At 38.6% G+C, this 23,955-nt stretch overlaps 1 protein-coding gene across 13 annotated transcripts in view; it reads left to right on the forward strand.

Annotated features, from left to right (window-relative positions):
* CASK (calcium/calmodulin dependent serine protein kinase) overlaps nucleotides 1-23,955 on the forward strand; it is a 150,815-nt gene that overhangs the window by 79,026 nt on the left and 47,834 nt on the right. For 9 of the 13 annotated variants that reach the window (XM_072137777.1, XM_072137781.1, XM_072137786.1 and 6 more), the window contains exons 7-12: nucleotides 685-860; nucleotides 2,931-3,053; nucleotides 3,198-3,281; nucleotides 4,587-4,686; nucleotides 12,344-12,361; nucleotides 15,109-15,230. In XM_072137777.1, the coding sequence (XP_071993878.1) occupies nucleotides 685-860; nucleotides 2,931-3,053; nucleotides 3,198-3,281; nucleotides 4,587-4,686; nucleotides 12,344-12,361; nucleotides 15,109-15,230 (623 nt within the window). The remainder of the gene's footprint in view (nucleotides 1-684; nucleotides 861-2,930; nucleotides 3,054-3,197; nucleotides 3,282-4,586; nucleotides 4,687-12,343; nucleotides 12,362-15,108; nucleotides 15,231-23,955) is intronic. The other 4 variants (XM_072137779.1, XM_072137790.1, XM_072137788.1 and 1 more) reach the window with 1 other exon arrangement.

Consider the following 23,955-nt stretch of genomic DNA (forward strand, 5'->3'; position numbering starts at 1 on the left):
TGTTAAGTCAAGGAGGAGATAAACACTGAAGTAATGGTGTTGGAGGTCTGAACACCACCTCCTCTGTGATTGACATCATGCACTTGGACCTAAGGAGATCTGGTTAGTGATTTTTCTGGATGCAGGACCCTCAATTCCAGTGAATGGGGATCTCAGAGGAAGAGTGAGCTTTTACTTCAGTGTTAAAATCTCCGCCTCCTTGACTTTATACAACCAGTTTACATCTCACTTCAAAGTAGATTTTCTTAATGATGCCACCACAGTGAGCTATGAAAGTAACAAAATCTGGAATGTGTCAGCTGCTAGACAATATACTGGTAGTGGTTTATTGGGTCGTTTTCTGCTGACAGGTTACCTTTTCAGTGAATTTTTCACAAGACAAAGCATCTACATTTTTATTCCTTGATAAAAACAACAAAAAAAAAATGTGGAGATGAAATCTGTGGAGTACTCTGCATAAAAATAAGATGAATGAACAAATGTAACAAAAGTGGACCGGTCATCACTCACATATACACATACATATATTGAAGGATATGATGCTGCTGCATTTATGGCTAGAGGCAAGAGGTCCTCTTTAACTTGTATTCTTTAGAGTATAACGTTAGTTTATGAACTTTCTATATTACTTTCTTGTTTTAGTGTTACTCAACTGATGCACATTTTTACTATCTGTTCCATTAGGTCGAGTAGGAACACCGCACTTTATGGCTCCAGAAGTGGTAAAAAGAGAGCCTTATGGGAAACCTGTAGATGTCTGGGGATGTGGTGTAATTCTTTTTATCCTTTTAAGCGGGTGTTTGCCTTTTTATGGCACAAAGGAAAGATTATTTGAGGGAATTATCAAAGGAAAATACAAGGTAAGTTTTCTTTCAGACTGGAGCATTCACACTTGTTTCCATAGTGCATCCCGTGGGATAACATATAATCGGCTATCAGTGCAGGTTCTGGCTTTTGCTGGTGACCTGTGAACTCAATGCGTTTTACTATTAGTACATGTGAGGTGCCACAGGTCAAGGATAGGTTCTCATTCATTGCCTATTTATCAGGCTAAAAATTCATTTACGAATACGTATGAATCTTTTTTATATTGATAAATTTTGGTTTCCTTTTTTAATATTTGATTTTATGATAAACACTTGTTCCTCTTTACAAATGAAACCTATTTTGGTGTAAAAGTGGAATGCAAAAGCCTAGTGGGAGTCTAGCCTTAGGCATCTGTGAAACTATGTTCTGCTAAGATCACATGAGATAGTAAAGCGAATCTGTCACCAGAGATGTAATTTTTAGCTGGTGACAGGTTCCAATAGCCCAAGCCAGTGGTGGTATATCTATGGCACAGGTGCCAGAGGTAGCACTGAAAGCCCTCTCTGTGGACACAAAGTGTCTTCCTGCTGTCCTGAGAAACTCAAGAGATGCTGCTCTCATTGTTATTTTCAAGCGACACGTCCTTGGCTGCTTTGGACTGCAGGAAGAGAGTGTTTAAAGGGCCAAATGATCTTTTGGAGGTCCTCCTGCTGGCCCCATGATTATTCCTGTCCAGGGGGACCTTGTAGAGAAGCTATAATGATAGTTTAAATTTGCCCTCCTTCTTTCAATTGTGTTGTTGTCCTCAAGAGGTTGATACGATTGAAAATTGTGGTAGTACAGGGAGCAGTGACTTACTACTTAAATTGTTAATTGGCACTTTGCGATAAAAAGCGGATTTCGGTTGTAGTTTGGGCACTCAGTCTCTAAAAGGTCTGCCATCACTGGCCTAAGCTCTTCCGATTTTAACAATGCCTCTGTATGAATCATATCAATAGTTTATATAAGCCTAATTCATGTTGCCTGATCCCTGCCAGCAGCATGTGGTGAAAGGGGAAGGTGGTAGCTGCAGCCTGTGTCTCCTCATGTATTCTTCCTCTACTGCACACCATCCCTGCTGACAGGGAGCCAAGTAATGTGACTTAAATGTATATAAGCTACTGAAATGATTCAGAATGCTGACAGAGGCATTGTTAAAATCATAAGAGCTTAGGCCAGTGATGGCGGACCTTTTAGAGACTGAGTGCCCAAACTACAACCGAAATCCGCTTTTGCTTATCGCAAAGTGCCAATTAACAATTTAAGTAGTAAGTCACTGCTCCCTGTACTACCACAATTTTCAATCATATCAACGTCTTGAGGACAACAACACAATTGAAAGGAGGGCAAATTTAAACTATCATTATAGCTTAGAGTATTATGTTATGTTAATCTTGTCGTTGCAATAACCAGCAACATAAAAGTCTAAGCTGGACAAGCTTCCGTCACTGGAATGATGACATTTTTGTATCTTTTTTTTTTTCTCATTCCTCCAGCCATGTCTTTCTGTCAACTGCAACAAGATACTTGCATAATTCGGAAACAGATGGGTGTAATAGGTCTTGTGCAATGAACACAATTTTTTTAATAAATATTCACCTTAATGGTTTAGTGGTTACCCATGGAGATTAAACTCTGTCAACTCCTGATGCAACATGACTTTAAAGGGGTTTGCCACTTCAAGGTTTTTGTAAGGGGGAGGGTGGCAGGATATTAGATAATTTTTCAATTTACATCTATAAATAGTTCTCTGCTGCTTATTTAAAATGTAAAATGAATCCACCTGCCTTTTATCTCATCAGCTGCCACTACTGTCCATAGAGCCTCAGATGGAGGGTCATGTGATCTCTACCTGCCAGAACCTTATGATGGTATTCATGAATGTAAGCTTAAGGTCCTGGAAAGGCGATTGGTCATGGACAGTCAGGATCACATGACTTAACATGTCAGAAAAAGCCGTTTAGAACTATTAATAGATGTATATTGGTAAATTTCCTAGTATCCTGCCCCCACACTTGTACACACACTACAAAAAACATGAGGTTAAGTGACCAACCCCTTTTTGGCTTTTTTTACATTTTTAGATGAATCCCCGACAATGGAGCCATATATCTGAAAGCGCTAAAGACTTGGTGCGCCGCATGCTTATGTTGGACCCTGCAGAAAGAATAACAGTCTATGAGGCACTTAATCACCCATGGCTTAAGGTAAAGTGACCAGAAATATTCTGACACCAGCCCTTACTATTCTAAACAGTTGAAACATTTCTTTGGGCCTACCTGAATATTGTATAGTAATAATTCTTGTATTGCATAAAATTGTGTGATAATACAGTGTTCCTTTTTTTACAGGAAAGAGATCGCTATGCATACAAGATCCACTTGCCAGAAACCGTAGAACAGCTAAGGAAATTTAATGCAAGGAGGAAATTAAAGGTAAGATTATAAGTTTATGATAAGAAAGCTGATCTATACTACAGTTTCCTGTGTTGGATACATCATATATGCCAGCAGCCATAGAGACCACATCTTCTCAGTGTATGTAGCTAGAATCGTGTAGTTGCATTGTGCAGCACCAAATGAAAGTACATGCCTATTATTGCTTGATGGTTTCTTTTAGGTTGGTCAGATTAGTTGTTTGGACAGCAGTGTGCCTTTTCTCTGGGTTAACCCAATTTTAAGTATTTTGCACTTAGCTAGTCCAAAGAGCAAACTTTTTTTTCAGTAAGGTTTCAGGAGTCCGGGCTTGTAAATTGAATGCCTGAAGCCATATATTTGGGCTGGGGCCATACAATCTTGTGGAGGAGAAATCAATGCATCAAAAATAAATATAATATAAATATTTTGTATTCCATGAGAGATATTGGGGGAGATTTCACACAAGGGTCTGAGAGTAAAACTGTTCCACTTGCTCATGGTAACCTATCAGAGCTCAGGTTATTTTTTCCCCACAGCCATTTCTAAAATGAAAAACTGAGCTCTGGTTGGTTGTAATGAGCAACTAAGAAAGTTTTTGTTTCAGACATTTCTGATAAATCTTCTGTCTATTTTCAGTCATGTGCTTGGTTCAATCTGTATAGTCCTCTCCTCCACAAAGTCAAATGAGACCTTTCTATTTGAGCTTTCTGGTAATCTCAGTTGTGCTTGATTTGGGATTGGTAAAGACAAGCCCATGATATCTGAATTGGGAAGCGATTTGTTAGCTCTTTTGGTTATGCAATAAATCACGACTTGCTGTGGAAGTAATTTTCCATACAGTACATAATTTACTGCCTGCTGGCCGCCTCGTGTTGTGTAATGTGCCTGGCTTTATCATACATTCACACCATCTTATGTTTTTACCAGTCATTTCCTCCTCCTGTTTGTTAGCAATCACTTTCTTTTGCTTACTTACATTTTTTTTTTAGTTGAGTGTAAAAATGTTGAGGTTGTTTAAACAACTTAAAATGCTGGACTGTCTCACCAAATCAGTTGTGATTCTCCCCGGATAGGTTGTTTGGAGTGGACATGTTTGATCCATGTTTTCAGGGAAAATGGGTTGTGCGACAATGGTTTACTTCTCCCTTCCTACTCATACATCCATACATGCTTGGCCAAGCAAAGGGGATGGGAGGAATTGCTACTATTGATGGTATATATTCAACCCTGTAGTTTCTCCATTTATTTATGTAGCTATAAATGCATAAAATATATGTATGTGCACTGATATGCCTAATATGTTTATTTCTTTTCCTTACATAGGGGGCAGTCTTAGCTGCTGTTTCTAGCCACAAATTCAACTCTTTTTATGGGGATCCTCCTGAGGAATTACCTGACTTTTCAGAAGACCCAACTTCATCAGGTATTCCCCCACTAGTGCAATTTCCAGCTTGCAGTCAGTGCTAATTATTTACAGGGAACCCATCACCACAATAACCAAGCCAACAAACTGTACCTTCTCCTTTTAATATGTAAGTCCCCAGGAGATATTTTTAGTATATTTCTAGGTTGCAGAATGAATTAGAAATGTGCTTTTATTCTTTTGTACCCTGCAGTCGGGTAACCCCAGCTGCTGCAGTCAGTTTGCTCTGCCTACTCCATGCATTTGGCGTCCCAGCCTCCTAATTGCGACCTCATTCTCCGGTCATCCAGAGATCTTGAGCAACGCCTAGCATATGCATGGGGCACCTGTGAAGCCGGCACCGTACACTCGTTGATGGTAGCGGGATCACAGTCGCACTGCATGATTAGGATGCAGGGCTAGGACGCCAGATGCATGTAGTGGGTGGGGTTGCCTGACTGCAGGGCACAAAAGAATAAAATCTCATCATTCATACTGCAACCTAGAAATATGACAAAATGACCTCCAGGGTAGGGACATGTAACAGAAGATGGTCTTTGTGGGCTTGAGGGGGTATTGGTGTGGAGACAGGTTCTTTTCTATTTTGTTCTGCAATTGTTGCAGTGAAGAAGACCTTAGTGGGGCACTGCAGCTTCTAATGGTAAATATCTAATGGTTTGAAACACCATTAGAAAAATGAAGTGGTCCACTTCTCACAGGGATTCAATGCTGCCTTCTGTACTTGCATTCAGTCACCTGCCTTATACTACTTCTGTAGATTTATAGGAGGCTATAATCCCAGTAATGTGACACATGACAGCCATGTCCATGACTGAATGCAGTATGCATGTATCCACAGATCAGGATACCTTTGGGGTAGCAGAACAAGACCTCTTTTTAATATTTGATGCTTTGCTAAGGCTGGATGTGCTTTAATCTAGGTTGTGTCTTTGAAGATAGATTTTTGTGATCATCTTTTTGGGCAAAGGAGTGGTTTCAGTTGAGCAAAATTCCTTCTTTATATTTCATATTCCAAATTCAACATCCCTGAATATGGCTCAAAAAAGCTGCAAATTAAATGTTGTGCTTGATCACTGGCTTTTTAACCCTACCCTCCGGTGACCTTATCTTAAGGAAATCTTTGGTAGAAAGATTTGGCAAACGAAACTACCCACAGGTCCTGGTGCTCTTGTGGGTTTGTGCCTTAAATCATGAACGGTCATGTGCATGAGACCAAATATAAATTATATATATGTTGTATAACAGCACATAAATTAATATAATTCACATAGTTGGTATGTATCTCCAGTGAATACTTCCTCGATTTATCCATTTTATAGTCCGAAATTTGAGTTGGCAACGTCCACTCCTCCCCATGTTTCCACAGAGACATGCTTTGATTTCATGTGATCAGATTCATACATGGGGTAGATTTTTGCAAATGTTAGGTGGTAAAGGACATTAGATGACATCAGGCTGGTCCCATAACATGAAGTGCTGATGGGTGGAATAGTAGTGAGTGAGGGCAGGTGGACGCACCCCCTCTGACCTGCTGCAGTATGTGGCTGTATGCCAGGTTAGATGATATTAAGGGGATGTGAGGGAAACCATTTTTAGCTAAAAAGCATTTAATTGATAGGGTTCTATACCGGTCTATAGCTGTATTTATGGAACATGTGGTAAACTGATCCCTTTAATCAACTTCTAGCCATTTTTTCTTTTAGCCAGATGGTCAAAATGACCTTAAAGGAGTTGGCTACTTTACCTCATGTTTTTTGTAATGTGTGTAATTGTGGGGGGGAAGGATATTGGGTAATTTACTAATATATTAATAATATATTAATAGTTCTATTCTGCTTTCTTGATTAATAAAAGTTATATTTTAGTTTACACACACAACTTTTCCCTCATCTTTCTTTTCCATAGCAAAGTAACTAAATTACCTAATATCCTACTCCCCACAGTTACCTTATGTTTTTGTAATGTGTGTGTAAAGTGGCCAACCCCTTTAAATGGAACCGGTCTCCACACTTACCCCACAGCCCACAAACCGTACCTTCTGTAATATGTACGTACGTTTTTAATATCCTTCTAGCTTGCAGCATTAATGAAAAATCATCTTTTATTTTTGTTTGTACAATGCAGCCCCTGCCTCCGGTGGGCAGTCTTCTCTGCCCACTCCATGCATCTGGTGTCCCAGCCCTGCCAATGTATGGAGGGGACGGGGTTAACTGACTGTATCATACAAAAGAATAAAAGCTGATTTTCTTTTTTTTCCCCCCGTTCATGCTGTAACTTAAAAATATGCTAAAAAGACCTCCAAGAGACATAAATATTACAGAAGAAGCTAATGATTGTGGGGGATAGTGTGGTGACAGGTTCCCTTTAAAAATATAAATCATACAGAGTGTTTTCTTGTTTTTTTTTTTGTTTGTTAGATGCTAAAAAAAATCTAGTGCGGTTTAAATTTTTGGTTGATATCTTCTTTAGCAATTTCTGCCCCTGCAGTTATGCCTTCCTGGTGTTAGAAAGAAGAAGAAACCACACGGTTTTTCTGATTATCTTTTGAGATAACACGTAGGTTTTAGATAATGCTTCAGCTTGAGAAATCCTGCAGTTAGATTACTTCTCCGTTATCCACCTACAGTGGCCAATAATATGTTTGTGTGAACCATTATTTATTTTTATTAAAGTTTTATGGTCTTTGAAATAATCTTATCCGCAGCAGGATATTATGACTTTGCACCTACAACCTAAGCTCAGGATGCCTCAACAGACTGTGGCTTTGCCGAATTAGAGGTTATAAGGAGTGGTTGTTCCTATATGACTGAAATGCTGCAGCAAATGGAAACCCAAATTCTGCAGGAAAAAAAACCCAACAATCTGAGCAGAATATACAACCGTAGTGTGTTATTCTTTGCAACGCAAAGGTTGAGAACTTTGGCAAATGATTTGCTGTCTTTTTGAGGAATTAAAGCTTTTTTGTGAAATCACTGATTTTGTCTTCCATACTAAACACAATAAAACGCACAAAACGCCAATTTTTCATCACACTTTTACTACATATGGATCCACTGGTTATTGAAATCCTAGGCTAGGGACAGGGTTGCATAAGGAAAACATTACCTATTGGCTACCTGGTTAGGCAGCCCCCTTTGGCACCAAGCATACCTTACACAGGAAGCCTCAGGGGTGTGTAGTCATAATAAATGTACTGACACAGACTACAGATAAATAGTTGAAAAAAGTATTACATTTAATTTTAAATGTCTGTTCTATTCCCGATCTATGCAGGGTTGTGCAGTCTGCAAGCCAAACCTCCATACATGGGGCATGTTTGTGATACATTTACAGTAATAACAAGCTTTATCATCGTTATGATAAAATAACCAAGTTATTTAGGTAGAAAATAAAAAATATTTATTGGAATGCAACCTTAGAAGCATAACACTATGTGGATACAGCTTTTTACAGTATTGATTTGATGATCAATATTTGTTTAATGAGTCTATGAAGTTCTTCGAAGCAGCATCACCTTCATCACATCCTCCTTCATAGATGACCTCAAGTCTTACCTTCTTATTTTAAGGCTAGCCTCTCTACACTGACATGGGTTGGGGGCAATGCAGTAACTGCATGGTCCACATCTAATAATTTCAGTTTTGATGAATGCTTAAACTTTCAATATCCACCTTTTCTCTAGGAACAGCTCACAAAGTGTTCTACACCATAATGCTGCATAGTCTAGTAATGCTACATAACATGCAGGCTTAGCTTCTAGAACTATAGTACTTTCTGAAATTTAGGTGTCAGAAAACTCCCTCTATTCTATGTATAATATATACAATCCATAAGAGCAGCTTACCTCTAAAAAATGAACTTGAAGGAAAAAGCAAACTAAAACATAAAACCAGGATTGTCCATATATTCTCTCTGTATACCACTTTAAGTTTTCAAGTTTTCCTGATCACACTAGCATTTCTAAGATAAGTGTATACGTTTCTGCCCCTCTGATCTTTAGGGGAGGAGCTTCCCTACTGAGCATGAGCAAAATGTGCATCCACATTCATCTCAACTAAAAGCCTATATCCTTATATCAGGAATAGAACAGACGTTTATAGGACTTTACATTATTTCCCCATCATTTTCTGAGAAATAATTGTAACTATTTATTATAATGGTCCAATGGGCGCATTCTCATACCACTTAACTTTAAGGGGCCACACTAGTAACCAGGAAGATGAATGCACCAACAACAGTGCAGCGCAAAATGCCACCACAGAAATTAGAAATCAGAAACCAAATACTGCATTCAGAGCAGGCGCCTGATAAATGCCAGAGACACCAGGCTCTCCCTGACTTTGAACACCTCCTCCCATGTGATTGACATCATCCTTAACGCAGGACAATCAATTTTAGGGCAGGGAAAGCTTGACTTCCGTGTTAAACTCGCCGCCTCCTTGACTTCATAAAACCAATTTACACCCCGCTTCAAATTTTCTGGATAATGCCACCACACTAGGCCATAAAAGAAACCTCATCTAGAAGCTTCTATGCTTAATTGCAGACATTGTACAGCTAATCATTACAGCCTGAGGCTAAAGTACAGTAAATTAGCATCCAGAGAGCATTATCAGAGGTCACTGTGGGCAGTTGTGTCTGTTTGTAACTATGACTCGTCTTTAAGTCGGGTGTTCTGAAAAGGAACCTGTCACCACATTTTTTCACAAATAAAGCTAGTGACTGGCTCCCATAGATAGTTATTAACCCTATTACGACTTGACCTTTTTTTGTTTTTCCATTTTTCACTCCCCGCTAAAAATCTAACTTAAAAAAAAGAAAATATTTACAGAGCTGTGTGTGAGCTTGTTTTCTGCGTAACAGATTGTAATTCCCAGTAAACACATGGCATACTAAATGTCACTATGAAGAGGGGTGAAGGGATTCTAGATGGGTTGAAATTGGTGAAAAAAAGCCGCATTTTCTTGTGAGTTTTAGCCCCTTGCCTACATGTTATGTAGTATTACGTCACATGCCGGTTACAAGAGATGGTGAGGGCTCACAAGCTGCCATGTACTACATATGAAATGCCATATACTGTATTGCAGTATATGGCAGGAACAATCACACCATTTTAAAAAAACCCTCAAAATTCAAATTGCCCCCTTTTCCCTCGAACTAAGTAAACGGAAAAAAATCATAAACATGTTAGGTAACGCCGTGTCCCAAAATGTCTGATCTATCAAAATACCCTCCAGTGTAAAATGGTGCCCAAAGTCGAAAATACCACTTTTTTGCCATTTTTGAAAATTTTTTTCCTGCTTCCCAGTACACGCCATGGAATATTAAATACAGTCAATATGAAGTGCAGTTAGTTGCATAGAAAACAAGCCCTCACACAACTTTTCACATCTAAAAATAAAAAATGTATAGATTTTTGTGAGTGGGGAGTGAAAAATTAAAACTCAAAACCTTCAATATAAAAAAATTATTTGTTTTGCCATCTTATAACTCTAATAACTTTTTCATACTTCTATGTATTGAGCTGTGTGAGGAGTGATTTTGTTTTTGCGGGATGAGCTGACATGGAAAACTAACATCTGAGACAATCTGACCTTTTGACTGCTGGTAGCAGCTTTGGCGGCAATCAAAGGGTTAACACCTGCTTTTAGTGTTAGAACTGATACTAGGTGTTACTGTTGGGTGTTTGCTGTAGTATGCAGCAAACACTCGACTTGAATGGAGTGATAATAGGACGTCATATGTCGTTAAGGGGTTAGCGTAATGTCACCCTTTTAGCTAAAAATTGTTTCCCTCACATCCCCATAATATCAGCTTGATTATGTTAGCAGGCGTGCATTCAGCTAGAGCTTGAATCAAAGGGGGCGAGGCCTGCTTGGCTTGGTGAATGCCTTCTCACCATTCATCACTTCATATCATGTGACCTGGGTGATGACATCCATTAACATTTGCCAAATCTACCCCATTTATGTATCTGATCACATGAAATTACAACAGGTCTATGGCGTTTGTGTGAATATAAAATATAGTGCTAAAGGTGAGTTGCTGGCAGTTTAGCAACAGCTAAACTGAGCAGAGCTTTTCATGAGCGCACCGCCCACCATGTTACCTCATTTTTGGTTTTGTACTGTGCTCTGTGTTCCTATTTTTAAATTGCAACATTTTTAATCTTATATACAAAGGGCAGATTTCAGAAACGTGTACAACGGTTTATTATGATCAGATTAGAACAACAAGATAAACCTAACAAGCTGTTAATAGCTAAGTGCCTGTCACTGAGCCACCAAGATTATGTTTTTTATATATTACTTATACCAAGCTAAAAATATCAGCAGACAATTTTAGGGCCTTACTAAACCAAAAAGGTTTAATCTTGCTAAATGTTTTCTGAATGTTTCCCAGATTTGAGTTTTCACTGTTGTGCAGTTGTAATTGAATACCATATGGGCTCATACGGCAGATGTCTAATCATTTTCTCTAAACTTTTACTGTCAACTTGATTACACAATATTCCCAGTGTTTATTGCCACTTTCCCAAAATAGTCTTTTTTAGATAAGAATTTACACCACTAAATCAAATGTAACTGTCTGTAGAAGCTTCATCACTATGCATACGGTATGAATGGTCTCCTTGTGTAAGGTCAGGTACCTCATGATTACTGGGGGATAGAAGAAGCCTAAAATTTAGCCTACTTTAAATTTCATATATGTTCAACGATTTCAGAGCTAAAGGGTTTTGAGCCTTTGGTTTTTCCACACAGTTGACAAAAACATTACCGTATTTTTCGAACTATAAAGAGCACAAAAAACCTTTTAATTTTCACAGAATTCAAAGGTGCGCCTTATAGTTCAGTGCGCCTTATATATGAACCTTATTTACAGACAACAGCTGCCTTGAACAGTGCACAGGTCTGTCATCCTTATAATCAGGTGCACCTTATATGAACCCAGATGTTTTAGCAGGCATTTATTGATGGTGCGCCTTATACTCCGGTGCGCCTTATAGTCCAAAAATACGGTAATAAGATTCAAATTGTAAAAGTTGCGCTTTGTTTGAAATTTTAAATGACTTTGAAAACCCATTCAAATGAAATCTACCACCATAATCAAGCAGGATAAACCAGGGGCACCTACTCATAAATGCAGACACTGTGACTGGTGATATTCTTATTTAATCTTTAAAATGGTTTTAAAGTTGGCTGATCACAAAATTTAAGAAACGATTACCATTATTAAGCCACTTCCTCGGGGGCGTTTTTCATCCACCATTTGTGCCTATGGGGTGACAGGAGCATAAGAGTCTTATATTGCTACATACGTGCGATGATATTTTCCTAGGAATTTTCCAGTCTGGTAAGTCTTTTATGCTGCAGTCGATTTATTGTGTTAACATGGAATATGTGTTTGCATTCAATGAGTCATGAGTAGAAATTATGTTATCCTCTTAAGCTATCAGTCTGTCTGAGAAGTGATTTATAGTATTACTTCTGCATCAGTCGCTTTCAGTTTTTACGTGAAACAGTCTCATCTTTATTTATTGTATTTCACAGCGGTTATGTAAATGTTGCTAGCGCTACTATTTTGTATTTTTGTCTACTTACTGTAACTTGCTTGGCTTACGCTCCTCACTTTTGTCTGCCCCTATGCTGCCCCCTAGGACTTCTAGCTGCAGAAAGTAGGTATTCCTTTTGTTCTCCTATTGACTGCAATATCCTTTATCCTAGTGCCTTTTGCATGCTTTTAATAAATGTAATGCACTTTGTTTAACCAAATATTTCTTTTCTAGATGATATACCTGAGATGATATTCACCTGTATGATCATATATTTAATTGTGGCTCTGTTTTGGTTTTGCAAATTATCCCCCACCGCTTCTGTGGGCTCATGTGTAGTGGGTGACCGTCCATGGCTTAGTTGTAGTATCGCCATTATATGGGGTTATACCTGCTATAGCCCAGAAGAGAGCCTCCCCTTCCACTCTCTATTAGAGAATTTGTAATTTAAACCACATTGAGATGGTCATAATTGTTCCATACCATATGGGCTATGTTACAGACATTTATCCAATTCTGGAAAATTGGGGTGGGAGGTCCAGATAATGCTCACAAATTACACCAGGCCCACAAAATGCAAAATTGAAATACACCAACAAAATAGAGTATGTAAGACAGAGGCCAAAAAAGAAACAATAAATCGCATGATAAAAAATGACAACCGACGCAGCATGTACAAATAAACCAGAAGCCCTCACCTCCCCACCGGGTGTCAGATAAGCAAACCACGGTTAGTGGCCTCATGCATGGGAAAGTGGTCTCCCCCACACATGCTCTGGTGGTATTCTGTGACCCTTTCTCAACATCCCCTTTTTTTTTGCACCCTAGCACCTTTTCTTTATACTGTTTTTTGGCTATTCCCCTTTTATATCTGCATATAGGACTGGCAATCAAGTATTCTGACTATTCATAGAGGTTCCTCTTTGACTGGTCTTAATATACATGTTGTGCCATCTGTGTGAATAGTGTACTGTCTGGGAGGGTTGGCACTCTGGGGAGATGGGGTTTCTGGCGCACCAGCTGTGTCATGTGATTATTATTATTTTTTTAATTGGTATTCATAATAAAGATGTACATTTTTATCAAATGATATATTGTTTTATTTCAGTGCCTTTGTCTTACACACCAGTCTTTTTTGCCGGTGTACTTATCCAGTTCTGATCACTAGATTGGTGCTATGGTAGTGTGTGTTGTCTTAGCTGCAGTCAAAACTGAATTTACAGTGATAGAGCAGCCATTTGTATTCAACCTAATACTCATGATAAACCTTATGTGCTCCTATCCAGGACTGTCGGCAGTCTCTAAACTGATGGCAAACTCCCTTTAAAGTTCAGAATATGATGTATACAAAAATGTTAGTTACTTATTCAAATGGAAAGGTTGTAACTCAATGTTACTGTGAACTACTTAAAGGACATCTGCCACCAGGATGAAGGATTGTAAACCAGGCACACTGACATACTGGTGTGTGCCCCCTCTGGCAGGATCAGCTCTTCTTTGCGCTTTCTATGCCCTTATTTTTTTTATTTATTTTTTTTTTTTAGGAAAAAAAGGCTTTAAAATTGTTCAAATGAGCCTGAGGGGCTCCAGGTTCCATTAACACCTAAAGAGCCTTGAGCTCCTCTGGCTCTTTTGAATCCTTTTGAAAGCCCTTCTTTAAACCAGGGCATAAGAAGCAGAAAGCGCAGATCCTGCTAGAGGGGATACACGCCAGTATGTCAGTGTGCTTGGTTTATAATCCATCATCCTGGTGGTAGATGTCCTTTAAACCATTTTATAAAGATGTTATGTAATTTTTTTGTTTACTTCACTGATAATTTCAAGATCTCTGCATGCTAGCTGACTTGTCCATCATAACATTCACCTGTTACTGATATGGATTATGGCTTCTTAAAACTCATTGATGAAGATAAAACCTCTAGATAGAAATATTAATATGATACATGTTATGCCTCGGATACATATAATCTGGATAGACTACACTGGGTCTCTCCACTAGAGGGTGTAAAAGAGCTTTTCCAACTGCCCTATGAAACATTTTGTGTAGTTGACACTGCCACTAAAGACGCCCACTGACACTAGGGGAGAGCTCAAACAGCGTATTTCTGCTGGAAAATCTCTTCCCCATTGAAATCTGTGTCCGAAATCCTGACAGCGCATAGTGACTGAGATTTTCAGGCAGAATGTACAGGTTAACAATCTTTTGCAATGGTATTTTAACAGAGCACTAGACACTGCGTCCAGTGTTCCCCACTAAACACATCCTTTTGTTCTAATATTATCAATAACCTATACACTCATTAACAAAAAAAATGCAGGAGTATGATTAATGTAGATCAGAATAGACGAGTCTTGTAAAACTGCCATGCACACACTGCAAAACTTTCACTGATAAAACAAATTGCACTATTGCACAGTACAGCTCCTGCATGGCATCGCAACAGCTCAGCATCCATAATACCAACTGACCCTAGTTGTAAAATCTGTAAAATATGGCTAATAGTAACCATAGAAATATAAACCATATAAATTTGAGCAATTTCTCCTGCTAACGTGTCTACAGTATGATCTCACAGCATACTTATCCATGTGGCTATTGTACTTTTTTATTAGCCATGTTCCGGTCTTTGTACTATTATGGAGACTTTCATTAATTAATCTTCCATTTTTCATGGTTTCAGATCATAGAAGTCCTCTTTAATTTCATGTCTTTTGTTAAATTCTCTGATTCATTCTTGTTTCTGAATGTTTTTGCCTTTTCAGGTAATGGCCTTCATTAATCACTGTTGGTCATTTAGCTTTTATTGTTCTATGGTCATTTTGCCATAAAATGGCTCTCATTGTTATTGTCCCTTCTTGTTTGCTTGTAGGAGCCGTGTCTCAAGTACTGGATAGTCTGGAGGAGATCCATGCACTTACAGACTGCAGCGAGAAAGACCTTGATTTCCTGCATAGTGTTTTCCAAGATCAGCACTTGCACACACTTCTAGATGTAAGTCTTCTGTTCTCGAAGATCTCTCTGGCTACTATCTTAACTTGCTGATGTTAAAAGGTCTCTGTATTAGTTTTTTTCCCTTCATAACTAAAGGTTTGTCTAAAAGGAAGTTTACCATCAAAGTAAAGCTTGATAAACCAGCAGCACTTAAGCCTCATGCGTACATCTGTCATTGGGGCTGTAACGTGGCTGCACAATTTGTAGTCAGATCATGGTCTCCAAAAAGGTCTATGGCACCTGATCACTGTGTGGTGAGCATAGTCTTATCGCACCGTGACCTGACCGGTCAGCCTTTTATGGAGAATGGAGGGGTGAGGAGGGCACCCGACCGTGTGTTGTGCCCGGTTTATGGCCTGGGTTAACACATAGCCAGGGAGCCTTGCCCATAGAACCGGGCATGGTGACTGTGGTAATCTATTTGTTATCCATGTCCTTCTAAAAGTCTGAGGTACTACCGTAGCACCTCTGTGGTTTGGCTTTACAGACTCCACCTTGCTTCCGCAGCACTTGTGCAATGAGCACTTCCTGTAAGGGGGAGGGTGAGACAGTGTAATAGTCTATAAAGTCAAGTCCCTGAGAGGATAGGGTACCCCCTCAGGCTCCTGAGCATAATTTTAAAAGTTTGAAATTTTTTTAGAAGGAAAGAGACAATGGATAACAAATATATAATAAAATTATCCCTGGCACCGTGCCTTAATCTATGATTTATGTTCTCTGGTTTCCCTTGATTTTGATGGTAGGTTTCCTTTTAAGTTAACTTAAAAAGTGCTCCCCTCCCCCTCTCTGTACGCACAGGCGCTGTGTAAATACTTAGCAGCCTGCTAGTCAGCGCCCTGATGTTGTGGCTACTAGATGTATAGACCTATAGCTATAATATGCTGCATTTAAATAAAGGATCATATTGAAGATAGACCTTCGGTGTAAAATATAGATCAACCCCTTTAAGATCTGCTTCAAACCTGGGTCACAACATTGAGGCCCACACTGCTTGCAGGAAACCAGTAAACATCAGACTCCATTCAATCATGAACACATTCATAAACTTAGAGATGGTAAAAGCCCTTAGCAAACATTGTGCTCTAAATCTTCTGTTTATATGTCTCTGATTGTTGGATATTGATCATTACCTAGAAGCAGGGTCCATATTTTTGTCCGGCACATAATAGTAGTTTGTGTTGGGCTCCTGTAATTTCTCTTGTTGAAGTTAGGCATGCGAGAGAAATCAGTATTTTGTACACCCCAGCATATTGGTCACATTCCTGGAAACGATTTCTGAATACAGATGTCAACCATTTTACTAGTTTAGATTTCCCTTGAGCAGAAGAACAATATCTTCTTTTGTTGACTGGGGGCCGGACCCGGGATACGAGGTTAGTCTGCTCTGGCTTAAGTCTCGCTTTAATTGCAAAGCATTTGTGCTGTGTGTTTAGTATGCGGCAATGGGCTGTTTTATAAGGATATGCTTCCAGCTCTCGGACTGGTGAGTGGCTGATTGACTTTAATTTCTGGTTGGAGTGAGAAGACACAGTACCTCAAATTCAGAGACTCCTAAAGGTTCCATAATTTTCTGTTCCAAAATGTCTTCATTGACCAACTTCCTCCCCCATTAGCTATATCATTTGTTCAGTATGCAGTCTTATAATATGTAGTCTGAAATACTTGTGGGTGACAAACATAAAACCGTTCAAGATTTTAAGACATTGGTCTTAACTGGTTCAAGGCTAAAACCCTTTTGGTTAGGCTGGCAGAGGGATTGTGTATGGACTTAAAGACCTATCATTTTTATAGTAGGAATTGTATTAAGCCTATATTCTATACCTGCAGTATAGACTGTCCCTGGTTATGTACAAGATAGGTTCTTTAGGTTTGTTCTGAAGTTAAATTTGTATGCTACAATTGTAGCTCCCGACAATTTTTTTTTTTTAATTTTGGTTCCAGTAACAGTTGTATTTTCTAAATTTTTTGGTTTGATTTTGTCATGAGAACAAGGACTATAAATAAAGCTTCATTACAGACACCTTACAGCTGATCATTGCAGTCTGGAACTAAAGTAAAGCATCCAGAGAGCTGTAACTAGGGGTCGTCTGTAGTTAATTTCAAACTGCTCGGTGTCCCTGACTCTTGTGATGTCTTACAGAAGCCAGTCTGTTACGTACACAGAATGCAGCCTGTATCTTGGCACCTTTTTGGTAGAGCAATGGCAAGATGTTTGTGTATGCAACATTTGTGGCTTTTACCTAAAGTTGTAGAATTGTGTTTGAAATTGACCTATTGGACAATTTGTACATGAATAAGCTATTCCGAATACTCTCACTAGAAAGTCTGTTATATTGTTGATCCTCCTTTGCATTATCCTTTTAAACAGACTCATTAAATATGCTAATTTTAGCTGATCAGGAGGATATTTACATGGGTAAATAAATGGCAATCATCATTCCTATAAATTCTTGTTCTCCATAATCTAGACATGTAGGGCAGCCTGCAGGCAGGGGGCATTAAGTATTATGCAGTGCTCATTCATTCACATTAAGGGATGTTAGTAATGCATGACAGATCCAGACACTGTATAACTGCTGTCCACTCTGGCCAAGACATGAGGATCCAGAGCCATAGTGCATATACAATGGGACATTTAATTTCCACAACTTCCATAATAATTGTGATTTAATGGTAATGTTCTGTTTCTTGGTTGCTGATGTGCATCTTCAGTAAATTGCACTTTTTTATTTTTTTTTATTTTTTTTTATTTTTTTTGCTATATGAGGGTGCTATAGAACCATGAAAAAGTTCATCTCTGATTTTTTTTTTTAATTTCTTTGTGTGGAAAAAGTGAATACAATTCAAGTGTAGAAGTATTTCATCTCCCAGTGCAGAGGTAAAAATAAAGTAATATTGGCTACAATATTGGAAATAGTAGATTATAATTGCATAACACTAAATGGTTGGTAGGGCTTAAAAAAAATGTAATTTTTTACAGTAGAAGGGAAGTTTCATTCTGCCATGGTTGGATGTTATGTGAATCACAGATTGCAGAGTTCTGTTTCACTGACTAACAATGCAAGGGATGGGACTCCATGCATCTTATTCTTAAATGATGCAAGGAGTGTTTGCTTCCCCGCTAAAGAGCAGCGCTAATGCTGTAATCTTGACACTGTCTGCTCTGTGAGTCACTGACCGACCTGTGAAATTGTTTTCAGTAAGTAACCTGATCAGATAAGTTATTAGTATTAAAAAGGCCCTGTGAACCTATTTTCAAATCTGCTGTTATAATTTACATTATTGGTTCCACTCTCTTTTAAAAGGTGATAAAAGATTACTTGGCTCCCTGCCAGCAAACTCAATCAAGGCGCTCCAATGCCACTGGTTTGATGCAGTTTGCTGACAAGAGGTTAGGTATAACTTTAAACATGTGTTGGAGCAGTAATAACTATAAAAAATTGGAAAATAGTTTAAAAAAAACTCTGGGAACCTGTAAGTAGGTGAAAATATGTGATCCTGATGAACAGGTTCCCTTTTTAAGATTATTTTGTCTACATGTCATCATAAATGGTGAAATGGGATGTTACAAAGTTATGTCTGGAGAAATCCAATGTATATTCTACAAAGACAAGGTCCACGTTCACACCAATTTACAAGCTACTCTGAATACCCACGGAATACTTCCACTCATTAACCAAAGGGGCTCAGCTTGTTATCTGATTTAAAATTAGGTGTGTACACATTGCAGATTACCTGAGGATATGTTCAAGCATTTTAAATTTATTAAAAATTATTGGGGTTTTAAACATCTGCCTACAATATCATGTTTTGCCCGATTAAAGCTTCTTCCCGGGCACATACTTGGCCACGTGTTTCCACTAATGTACGGCGCATATACAGTACAGACCAAAGTACAGAATTATATACTTGCCAGAAAAGTGTGAAACAACTTCCACGTTCTTTAAAGTAGCCACCGTTTGCTTTGATTACTGCTTTGCATACTCTTGCCATTCTCTTGATGAGCTTCAAGAGGTAGTCACCTGAAATGGTCTTCCAACAGTCTTGAAGGAGTTTCCTGAAACCATCTCGATTGGGTTCAGGTCTGGTGACTGTGGAGGCCAAGTCATCTGGCATAGCAGCCCATCACTCTCCTTTTTGGTCAAATAGCCCTTACACAGCCTGGAGGTGTGTTTGGGGTCATTGTCCTGTTGAAAAATAAATGATGGCCCAACTAAAAGCAAACTGGATGGAAAAGCATGCAGCTGCAAGATGCTTTGGTAACCATGCTGTTTCAGTATACCTTCAATTTTGCATAAATTCCCAACAATGTAACCAGCGAAGCACCTCCACACCATCACACCTGCTCCTCCATGCTTCACTGTGGGAACCAGGCATGTAGAGATATTCGTTCACCTTTTCTGCGGCGCACAAAGACACCAAAGATCTCGAATTTGGACTTTTCAGACCAAAGCACAGATTTCCACTGGTCTAATGACCATTCCACAACAGAAGATAGACACAACTCCACTAAATGTGGAGCTTAGACGTACTTGCAAAACTGTTCTGCAAATACATGTAACACCCTTACAATTTTTATGTTAAGTCTCTTCTTAGGGGTTTATCTTTGTATTGTTATATAATTTATACTGTGACACGGCATGCAGCTTGGGCCGGGGCCTGTGACTGGCCGCTGTCAGTTCTGTGTATGTTAATCCAGAAAGTATAATACAGACAGTGCCTAGGTTATATACAGAATGGGTTCTGCAGGTTTATTAAGTTGAATTTGTATGTAATTCGAAACAGGTATATTTTGTAAAGGTAACGGCACACAAATTTTTTTTTTGGTCTCGGTGACAACTCTATTTTCTCAATTTTGGTTTGTCATAAGAACAAGGACAAGTGGCTTGGTTGCAGACATCTTTCATTAACTCTTATGTTAACTTTAGCCCTGGGCTTCAAAAGTCAAGTAAATTACCAGCATCCAGAGAACTTCACCAGAGATCAAAGTGGGTAGAGGAGTCTGTCTGTGACTACAGGTCGTCTGTAAATATAGTCAGTTATTAAATCGGTGACAGGCTGTAGATAATCCGTAATTTTATTTCCAAATAGTTTTTAAATGCAGGTATTTATTTCATACTTCATGGAGTGAATTCATTATTATTAGTGTGAGTCTCTAGATGGAGGGCAAGCACATAGATGTGACTTATCTCTGTGTTAATGAAGGATGCTGCATGTTGGGGAGGAAAACAAATAACTTTACAAGGATAAATCATTCCAATCTTTAGCAGTGTATCATCATGTTATTTCATACATTTTTTTTTTTCTTCCTTTTTTTTTTTTTTTTTTTAAATTAAAGGACAAAAAAATGATTGAAATTGCATGCTAGACATGTCATATGTTTAGCAATAAAATACTGGTTCCCACTTCCTCATGGATTCTTTTTTTCTTTTTTTTTAATATATTTAATATTGTGGCTGCCATGAGGCCTCGGGCAATAGTTTGTTCTGTATTTCTGAGTAACAGGAAGTTTATGACTACTTGTTTTATCTTTTGTCTATGATCATATCTAAAGGGGTGTTCCCATTTCGGCAAATTAATGTTATTGTTGTATGATGAAAAATAATACAAATTTCCAATACACTTTCTGTATCAATACTTCTGGATCTCTGCTTGCTGGTATTCTGTAGAAAGCTTGATTGTATACTTCCAGTGGATAGAAATCTGACCATGGTCACACAGGTGCACGGCTCATTAGTATTATAAAGAGTAATCAGAGCTGTGTGATGTAAGAAGACGCGCACCTGTGTGACCATGGTCAGATTTCTGTCCACAGGAAATAAACAGAAGCTTTTTATAGAATGACATGAAGCAGAGATCCAAAGGAATTGATACACAAATTATATTCGAAATTTGTATTACTGATCTGCGCTCGGGCAGCTTCTGTCCAGCCACTCCTATCTGTCCCTATCTCTCAGCAATTTTTTATTTTTGGCCACACACACACTCACTCACTCACTCACTCACTCTATTCCATAACCGCGAGAAAGATGGAACATGTCCTATCTTTCGCCGTAATACAACACTGTGCGCCATACATCACTATAGAGAGGGGCGGAGGTGAGCAGTGCTCAGTCGGATGCCAACATGTGCTGCTGTGCTACGTTCGTGTGTATATAGCCTTAGTTGTTATGACCCCTTTTCTGTTTTACACATTTTACACACCCCTTCTTCTTTGCATTTTCCGGTGGGGAAAAAAAATCTGATCTTTATGTTCATCGCAGTAATCCTCTTCTCTTTGGCCCCAGCCATGGTGTGTGCATCAGAGCCTTAGCTGATCACTCCCTGTTTCACTATTGTATTTAACTCAGGTGTTTGGATTTCGGTTACTGTCTACTGCAAAGTGAAGTTTGCAACCAAACTCACAATTAAGTCTTTTTGATCACAACCACTTGAGGTAGTCATGAGAAAGGGGTAGATTTCAGACTACCTTTAGACTTCTGTATTTAGTTGATGGGTAGTGGATGAGTGAGTGTTAGCCACGGGTTCCGACTTAAAATTCTTTTAATAAATACCAAAAAAATAGACGAATTATGCCAATAATAATCTTGTACAATAGAGAAACTTTATTGATAACAATTAATTCTTTAAAATGTACTAAAAATTTCCAGGAGAGACAATGCATGAACAACCCAGGTAAGGGTACACAGCTGTATATGGAGGAGTGCAAAGGGAGCGCAGCTCCTAATGGCAGTAATGTGTACTGCACCACATAACAAAAACTCATACCCAGGCACAGAAGTTAAGCAGATAAATACTACAAATAAACATGTAGTTATTTGAAAAAAAATATCAGACCCAAACAAGGATAAAAATCTGTGAAAGGGAGATCCCGTGGACCACAGTACCTGGTGTTCAGCCCCCGACGCTCGTTTCAACCCACTGGTCTTTCTCAACCCCTGGCTGAACACCAGGTACTGTGGTCCACGGGATCTCCCTTTCACAGATTTTTATCCTTGTTTGGGTCTGAAACGTTTTTCAAATAACTGCATGTTTATCTGCTTAACTTCTGTTTCTGGGTATGAGTTTTTGTTATGTGGTGCAGTACACATTACTGCCATTAGGAGCTGCGCTCCCTTTCCACTACTCCATATACAGCTGTGTACCCTTACCTGGGTTGTTCATACATTGTCTCTCCTGGAACTTTTTAGTTAGTTTTAGTTAAAGAATTGATTGTTATCAATAAAGTTTCTCTATTTTATAAGATTATTATTGGCATGCATTTCCCTCTTTTCGTCTATTTTTTGCTATTTATTCAATAATTGTGAGGGCCACCTCTGACCACTCTGGCATAGTGGAGTTATCTTTATGATTAGGTCTTAAGTGACCTCTTTTAATGTTAGTACTGTTAATCGTTGTTGTGTTCTGTTATCTTAAAATTCTTTTAGTCAGCGCATTGACTGACCAAGAAAAATAGTTGAACAAAAACATGGATCAATAGCCTTTGTAAAACCAGTTTTTTATATTTACCTGAAAAATGGTAGCAAAAGACAATATTAATAGGCTTTCTCAGAACAATTAAGAATATAATGTTTGTGTGAACATTGCACCTGCAACCTGGGTACAGGAGATGAAGATTAACCTTAGAATTTATGGGCATTGTTTACTATGACATGAAATGTCCTAATTTTGAAAATGGGGAAACAAAAGCCACTTGCACAATAGTCCCTTGACCACACTTGGAAAGTACTTGGCCTAATACTTACAGAAATGTCTACATGACATCCTTAGATTTTTGGCAAATTTAATCAACCACTTCCCAAAATACAGGCATTGGGCTAAATAAATAAACACTATTATCCAAAAATATATAAAAGAATTTTATTTAATATAAATAATTTTAACTTTTTATGCCTTTGTTTTTTTTTATTTTATATAAAAAGGCTTTAAAGATTATGCAAGTGAGACTGAGGGGCTCTGGGCTTAATTAACAGCTATGGAGCTAGGAGCCCCTGTCTCATTTGCATAATTTTTGAAGCCCTTCTTTTATTTTTTTATTTATTTTTAATGTAAAAACAAGCTCATCACAAGCTAAAAGAGCGGATCCTGCCAGAGAGGACACACACCAGCATGGACGTGTGTTTGGCTTACAATCCTTGATCCTGGTGGTAGATTTGTTTTAAGTTAAACTTTGTATACTGATTTGTGAACTACAGGCACCATGGTAAAATGTAAAGCACTTTACCAGGGTAGGTACAAGACCCTTATAGGTTTACCTCAGTCGTAACCCTCCCTTAGCAGCAGTAGTTGAAGAGTTGTGTGGATTTCCTTGGCATGCCCACTGATATGGGTGTGGTGATAACATAGGGGTTGTGTATACAGTAATGCCTACACGCCACCTCCCATCTGCCAGGAGCAGGCCAGGGCACAGGAAGTTACAAGTCCTGTTCCTGAAAGGTCACATGACCTGCTGCCTTTATCTGGGTAAGTGCTATATGGGTGACTCTATTAGGGTCTACATTTTTGTGATAGCTGCCAACTCATTTGAACGAAGCAGCAATTGATATGCCTTCCATATAAATGTGGTATTGTCCAGTTAAGTAATTGGTTTCATGTTCAGCACCTGTATAGAATAATCATTGTTAGCAAAAAAATTGTATTTCCTTCCCCATAATTAGAACAGGACTTCCCCTTCCTTTAGAAAAAAAAATATACCTTCTCACTTTGTCCTCTTTCATAGCAAAGT

Source organism: Engystomops pustulosus, chromosome 2 (genome assembly GCF_040894005.1).
Source record: "Engystomops pustulosus chromosome 2, aEngPut4.maternal, whole genome shotgun sequence".
NCBI lineage: Eukaryota > Metazoa > Chordata > Amphibia > Anura > Leptodactylidae > Engystomops > Engystomops pustulosus.